Here is a 7120-nt window from a genome sequence, read left to right on the forward strand (position 1 = left end):
TAAGATATTTATAGCAGTCTAGTAAAAAAACATTAGCTATCTTACATTACAAGTGAATTTTTGCTCAGAATGTCATTTTTATTTGGCAAGATCAACAATATTTATCTTGTAAAGGTTACAACTTACAAGTTTATGTTTTTTAGAATAAAATTATTGCAAAGTAAAATTAAAAGAATGTCATAAAAAATCTAATTAATCGGACTAAGACTTCATTCGAGACGGTTTTTTTACTGCTTCTTAAAGCATTTTTTTAGTATAAAAATTACAATTTTTGTACTAAGAAGCTGCTTTAAGAAGCAGAAAGTGTACTAAGAAGCTGCTTTAAGAAGCAGAAAGAAAGTCGTCCGGTCGTCCCAAACAAAACCTAAGTATATATATGAAAGTGCTAATCAGAAAAGAACAAGAAATTATTGAAGCACCGCACAGTCATACAGAAATAAAGATATTGTAATTTAAATGAATTGATGACTTGTGGCTATTGTGATGACAGCGGAAGAAAAATACAAAGAGAATTTAAAGAAAATACAGTCACAAAAGAAATGATGGTTGTCGTGGCCTTGCTGTAGTCACAAGGATCTTTGCCACAGCAAAGTATGGATCGGAGAGATTATTCTGTGCGGACATCGGACAGGAGAATCATCCGGTACCGCTCAGTATCAAACGCCGTACATTTTTGTGGTGACGTGACGTATTTTTATTGGTCTCCGAACGACTTCCAGACTCCGCACCGAATAATTTCCCCATGAGTTGAGTGTGCAAAGCATAGGTTGAGTGCGCTCAACCCGAATCTGCTTACGTTACATACAAGAAGCAGAAAAATCTAATTGATCATGGCATTGATAGCCACCAAAAGAGAATTTGGAGAAAATATAGTCCTAGAATTCGAGGTCTTACTGGACCAATATATACATATATGTAAGTTTTACTCAAAAAATTTGTATGCATAGTATATTCTAGGCATTTAGAGTAATGAAAAACTTGTACGATCATTATTATTTATTCATTATTTCCATTCAGTAAGAATAATTGATTTTTAATAAATTTACAAGAGCAGCTATTCCATGACCTGAATAATTATTAAATTCAAGCTAATCAAATTATTAAAAAATAACATTACCTATATTTATACAATTTTTTCCAACCACAATATTGTCAGCAACTATTATGTGAATACATTTTTCTAACCAATATGCCATTTAAATCTATAAAAACTCTAATTCTCACCTCTACTCCCACACCACGCAATCCACAAAAGAAAAGGAAAGGAAAAAAAAACTTGTAAAGAGCATGCGTCCCTCCTCTCCCATAGTCCCTCTTCTTCTCTATCCTCCGGCCATGCTACTAATGCTGGCTCTTACAATACTAGCAATTGTTTTATCATCTCTCTTCTTCTTCAAGAAGAGCACTGCCGATATTGCTACTGTCATTACTAATACCTCTACTATTATCAATACTAGTGGCGTTCAACCCCTCCCACCCTCTCCCCCTAAGCTTCCCATCCTCGGCAACCTCCATCAACTTGGTTCTAGCCCTCACCGTTCCCTCCGTTCTCTCTCTGAACGCTATGGCTCCATCATGCTCCTCCAACTTGGTCACCTCCCCGTCCTCGTAACCTCCTCCCCTTCCATCATACGTGAAATCACCCAAACCCAAGACCACCTCTTCGCCAACCGCCCTTCTCTTAAGGCCCCCAACACAATCCTTTACGGTGGTCGTGACATCGCCTTTGCCCCCTATGGTGAATACTGGAGGGAGATGAAGAAGGCAACTATCCTCCACCTCCTAAGCAATAAGAAGGTGGGTTCCTATAAACAAGGGAGGGAGGAGGAATTGACCTTTATGATGAAAGAGATTGAGCGAACGATGTTGGTTGACATGACTGAGAGGTTTCATGCACTCTCGAGAGATGTTATAAGCCGCGCAGTGATCGGCGACTCGACAAGAAATAAGTTGTGGGGGGATGGTTTAAGGAGGCTCATAGATGAGAGCTCAAGAATGATAGGGGAGTTCTATGTTGGTGATTATATACCATGGTTGGGGAAGATAGTTGGGTTTGTGAGTGGGTTTGAGAGGAAACTGAGAAATGCATTTGAGAGATCAGATAAGTTTCTTGAGGGAATCGTGAAGGAGCATAGAAGGCAAATAGCAAAGAGGAAGGAGGAAGAAGGAGATGGTGACGATGCAACTAATGAGTGCTTTTTAGATGCTTTGTTGACTCTTGAAGGGGAGTTGAAATGTAAGGGTCTTGTATTTGATCGTGAGAGTATTAAAGCCATTGTTAAGGTAATTAGATTTTGTTAATTTTTATTTCACTTGTTGGGTTATGATTTAACTATCTCGACAAATAGTTTTTTAGTAATTGAATTTACTTTAAAGTGAGCATAATATAAAAATGAATTGATTGAATATAGTTATATTCATCTTTAAATAAATCTAACAATTAAAATTTTTATTCTAATAAAATTAAAATCATAACATCCAAATTTTTCATTTTTTTTAATAATCATTGAACTTTATTTTCACTACTCATGCAACAGGACATGTTTGGCGCGGGAACAGACCCAACCTCCATATCCATGGAATGGACCATGGCCGAGCTCATCCGCCACCCAGCCGCCATGAAAAAGCTCAAGGAAGAAATAATCAAAGTAGTAGGCCCCAATGAAGCATGTATCAAAGAAGAGCAATTGGCAGATATGAGCTATCTCAAAGCAGTAGTAAAAGAGGCCCTCAGGCTTCATCCTCCAGGTTCTATAATAATACCACGACAGCTTATACAGGACACTAATATCAAAGGCTACAGAATTCCTAAAGGAACAATGGTCCTCATCAATGCCTGGGCTACAGGAAGGGACCCCAAGATATGGGATTCCCCAGAAGAATTTCGACCGGAAAGGTTCATTAATGGAGAAGCAGGAGACATAAATTTTAGTAGCCATGGATTCCAGCTCTTGGCATTTGGTGCAGGAAGGAGATCTTGTCCTGGGATCAAATTCTCTGTGACTTTAATTGAGCTTGCTATAGCTAACCTGGTGTATGTCTTTGACTGGAAGCCAGCAAAGGGCGAAATAGAAGATATAGATATGAGTGAAGTTTATGCACTTACTACGCGCAAAAGAGAGGCTCTTATGCTGATTGCAACAAAGGCAGTCAAGTAAAAGATTAATCAATCCAATGGATTATTGTTGAATTATAATAGTTGGGTTGCAAGATGAATAGATTATAAGGTATTCAGCTCTAGCAGAACTCTTATTTTTGTCTAATTTTATGAGTGATTCTTTACTCAGAAAGTCCTTTTTGTTGGGCAAGATAAGTTCTTTTTATCTGATAACGGTCAAAAGTTCAATTTTTTTAGAACAAAATTATATCTTGGAAGCTAATTAATCAGAACAACAGCTGGCATGCTCTAACTGAAAATACCTAAAGAGTATTTTGAAACAATTTTTCAAAATATCCCTTTCGAATATCGAGTGTTTAGAATTACTCGAGTATGAACGTGCCCAGACGAGAACAGAAAGGAATTATTGATGTCCACTCGGCAGAAGAAAAATGCAAAGAGAGAATTGACAGATAACGAGGCGGGTGGAGAAGGGCAATCCACGTTGATATCGTGTAATGATAAGCGGCTTAAAATAATCTTAAGTTGCACTACAGTAGTACAATTATTACATTAACTATTTGTGAAGTGACAATAACTCATTATTTTCAATGTGTATGTGTACACTCAAATATTTTATAATTTTCTGTTCAAATTAAGTTGACTCAGTTCGAGTTAAATCAAGTCGGTTGAAACCAAGTTAATTCGACCTATTCGGACTTATATTCCTTAGCCTATAAGAGAAATTGCTTCAAGCAGACGGTTATGAACCAAAAATTTGTCAATCAAAAAGTAAAGCTTATTAGTTAGACCTACCGGCTATCATCTATGAAGTGGGCCCTGGTGACTATTTAATGAGGGAAAACTTCTCGGGTAAACTATTTATAAGCCACTTTACTATCAATATATGTCAAGCCGATGATTTATTAATGTTAAAGCCAGAGTTCTTGAGAAGAAGCAGAGAAGAAACGAGAGGGAAATACGTGGATGGAACAGGAAACTTAAGATTGTATTACTTAATGTTTACAACAGCATTACATGAGTATATATAGAAAACTATATTAACGGAAAGCAAGAAAGTACAAGCTGACGTGGCATTTCTTAAAATTGATATGAAACTGTATGCAGTCTTAGCAGCTCCCCTCAAATTAATCATTATGGGAACGAATGGTTAATTTGGATCGTAGAAGCTGAAACCGGCTGACGGGAAGAGATTTGGTGAGTATATCTGCGATTTGGTCGGCTGTGCATATGTGAGCAATTGAAATATGACCCTTTTGTATGTGATCGCTGATGAAGTGGTAGTCAATCTCAATGTGTTTGGTCCTTGCGTTAAACACCGGATTGTTGTCTAACACAATCGTAGAAGTGTTGTCATAATAGATTACTGTGGGACGGATTTGCGGAATGCCAAGATCCTCTGCCAAGCGACGAATCCATAGGATATCGGAGGTTGCCGAGGAGAGCGATTTGTATTCGGCCTCGGTGGATGATCGCGCTATTGTAGTTTGCTTTTTAACCGACCACGAGACGATATTAGAACCGAGAAAGGTGCAGAAGTCAGACATGGATTTCATGTCTGCGGTGTTGGCTGCCCAGTCTGCGTAAGTATAGGAGCGTAGCTGCATTGGTCCCATCGTGATTGGCAAGCCATAGCTAAAAGAACCTTTGATGTAGCGAAGAAGACGCTTTAAAGACTGAAAATCACCATTGCGCGGTTGATGCATATGTTGGCATATGGAATTTGTGGCGAATGCGATGTCAAGTCGAGTGATAGATAGGTATTGCAATGAGCCTGCCAATTTGCGAAATAGCTTTGGGTCCGCATATGGCTGTTCGTCGAAGGACAGCGACGGACGGGATGGAGCAGGTGTGGCCGCGGGTTTGCAATCCGTGAATCCTGCACTTAGAAGCAAATCTTGTGCAAAATGTGATTGACTTAAAAAATAGCTATAGGTGGTTTTGATAACCTGAATGCCCAGGAAAAGGGAGATGTCGCCCAGTTGTTTGAGTTTGAATTCAGATTGTAACTGACGAAGAATTAGCTGAATTTGATGTGAGTTGTTACATGTGATCAATATGTCGTCAACGTAAATTAAAACAAATAGATGAATGTCATTTTGATTAAAAAGGAGTGAGGGATCGGCCTTGCTGAAGGTGAAGCCGAGAGTCTAAAGGAATGAGGTGAGTTTGTGAAACCATTGTCGAGGTGATTGTTTAAGCCCGTAGATTGACTTATGGAGTTTGCACACGTGTTGTGGATGTTGTGAGTCCGGTGGGCAGATGGTAGCTCCGGAGAGATGACCGTCGTATCCATTTGCAACAAAGTGTTGATGTAGCTGAAGCCACCAGATTGAATAATTTTCGGATGTGAGAATTGTGGGAACGAGGTTCTTGATATTCGAGATTAGGAATTTGAGATGAACGGGAATGATCGGATCAGAGTCCGGACCGGAAATGGTGGACTGTTGCCGGTGAGAGCCTACTGAAGCTTCGTCGCCCATAAGGAATCACGAGGAGTATAGAGAAGAAAAAAACACGCTGTAGAGCTTCAAAGCTCTGATACCATGTTAAAGCCATAGTTCTTGAGAAGAAGCAGAGAAGAAACGAGAAGGAAATACGTGGAGACAGGAAACTTAAGATTGTATTACTTAATGTTTACAACAGCATTACATGAGTATATATAGAAAACTATATTAACGGAAAGCAAGAAAGTACAAGCTGACGTGGCATTTCTTAAAATTGCTATGAAATTGTATGATAACTTATATTTATTAGATTTAAATAAGAATTTAACTTTTAAGATGACACAATAGAGAAAAAAATATTCATTTAGCCGATGCAAAGTGGAATAATCAAAATAAGAAAGTACAAGCTGACGTGGCATTTCTTAAAATTGCTATGAAATTGTATGCGGTCTTAACAATTAAAAGCTTGGTAAACAACTTCAACAAGTTGGACCTTTTGATTAGGTTACACAATTAATGTATTTTCTCTTATTTTCTACATGTTCATATGCATACCCTATTTTATAATGCTGAAACACCGACCTAAATCTATAAATAGAGAGTCAAAGGATAGCAACTCAATTTGTAATTTTTTTTGTAATTGAGCGCATTTTATAGAAATCCAATAGCTTTTATTCTGGAAATATTTTTCATTTAAATGTTAATGAGTATGATATTGAGATTAGCACCTCTATTATGGCCAGAAGGAAGGAGAAAAGATATCTAAGAGATAAATTCTAATAATTTCTCACAATCCAGAGAAGTCCAATGCTGGTTGTGACTCCACTTGAAATTTGATGCATATGTAGGAGTGAAACGTTGAATAGAATTTACTGACTCTCAACGCGCGGTTAATCAAATAAATTGACAGTATAAAGATAGGAAGTTCTTTAAAAATATCTGTTCAAAGTGAAAATTGAAATAGGAATATTTGAATATGTTAAAATTGATCATCTTAGCAAAAAACATAGTCATTTCACCGAATTACTCTCTAAAATGGGAATTTATGGAGGACATATTTTAAAGTTTAATTGTCTACCATTGAAGAAGTGGAGGAAATGGAAGTCGACTAACTTGAGCTGGGTGGATTTTTTCAAAAAATACCTAAAGTCGAGCACCACCTTGACAAGGAGAAATTATTTTGTGCGGACGCAGAACGTCGTTCGGAGATCAATCAGAATGAGCCACGTCGGTACCGCGCTCGGTAATGCTGATGTGGCTCATTCTAATTGGCCTCTAGATGTAGAGCTGCATTCAGTGTCCGCACAGCATAATTTTTCATTGGCAAGAGGAAAGGATCTTCGATCACTTAAAATAAATGCAACTTAATACTTACTCATTGATGAAGAGTTGTTCAGGAAGTCCGTGATTGCTACTTATCTGAGGTGCATGAAGAAATTTAAGGTTGCTAGCATTTTCAAGAATGCTTAATCTAGCGGGTGCGACAACCACTCTACGAGGCCGAACTGTAGCAAACAGAGGGAAATTTCGAGCCTTCACTTAGAAAAAAAAGTAC

General features: G+C 37.9%; 2 protein-coding genes across 2 annotated transcripts; one reads left to right on the forward strand and one right to left on the reverse strand.

The window, feature by feature from the left end:
- The first annotated feature begins 1226 nt into the window (after positions 1–1226).
- Positions 1227–3362, forward strand: LOC110104859 (cytochrome P450 71A1). The gene is made up of 2 exons (XM_020834133.2): positions 1227–2283; positions 2538–3362. Exons 1-2 carry the CDS (start codon positions 1288–1290, stop codon positions 3156–3158), a joined length of 1617 nt encoding a protein of 538 aa, XP_020689792.2. The 5' UTR covers positions 1227–1287; the 3' UTR covers positions 3159–3362.
- Positions 3363–4245: 883 nt separating this feature from the next.
- Positions 4246–5601, reverse strand: LOC110104890 (uncharacterized mitochondrial protein AtMg00810-like). Its single transcript, XM_020834176.1, has 2 exons — positions 5350–5601; positions 4246–5142 (listed from the first exon to the last, which is right to left on the reverse strand). Exons 1-2 carry the CDS (start codon positions 5599–5601, stop codon positions 4246–4248), a joined length of 1149 nt encoding a protein of 382 aa, XP_020689835.1.
- Positions 5602–7120: the final 1519 nt, after the last annotated feature.

The sequence above is a fragment of the Dendrobium catenatum genome, unplaced genomic scaffold (genome assembly GCF_001605985.2).
Source record: "Dendrobium catenatum unplaced genomic scaffold, ASM160598v2 fragScaff_scaffold_1595, whole genome shotgun sequence".
NCBI lineage: Eukaryota > Viridiplantae > Streptophyta > Magnoliopsida > Asparagales > Orchidaceae > Dendrobium > Dendrobium catenatum.

Excerpts from the sequence above, each read along its gene's own strand:
- LOC110104890 (XM_020834176.1), bottom strand. The coding sequence starts at position 5,601 with ATGGGCGACGAAGCTTCAGTAGGCTCTCACCGGCAACAGTCCACCATT. Across the intron at positions 5,143-5,349 it reads ACTCACAACATCCACAACAC|CTAATTCTTCGTCAGTTACA; the intron begins GTGTGCAAACTC and ends CATCAAATTCAG.
- LOC110104859 (XM_020834133.2), top strand. The coding sequence starts at position 1,288 with ATGCGTCCCTCCTCTCCCATAGTCCCTCTTCTTCTCTATCCTCCGGCC. Across the intron at positions 2,284-2,537 it reads GTATTAAAGCCATTGTTAAG|GACATGTTTGGCGCGGGAAC; the intron begins GTAATTAGATTT and ends CTCATGCAACAG.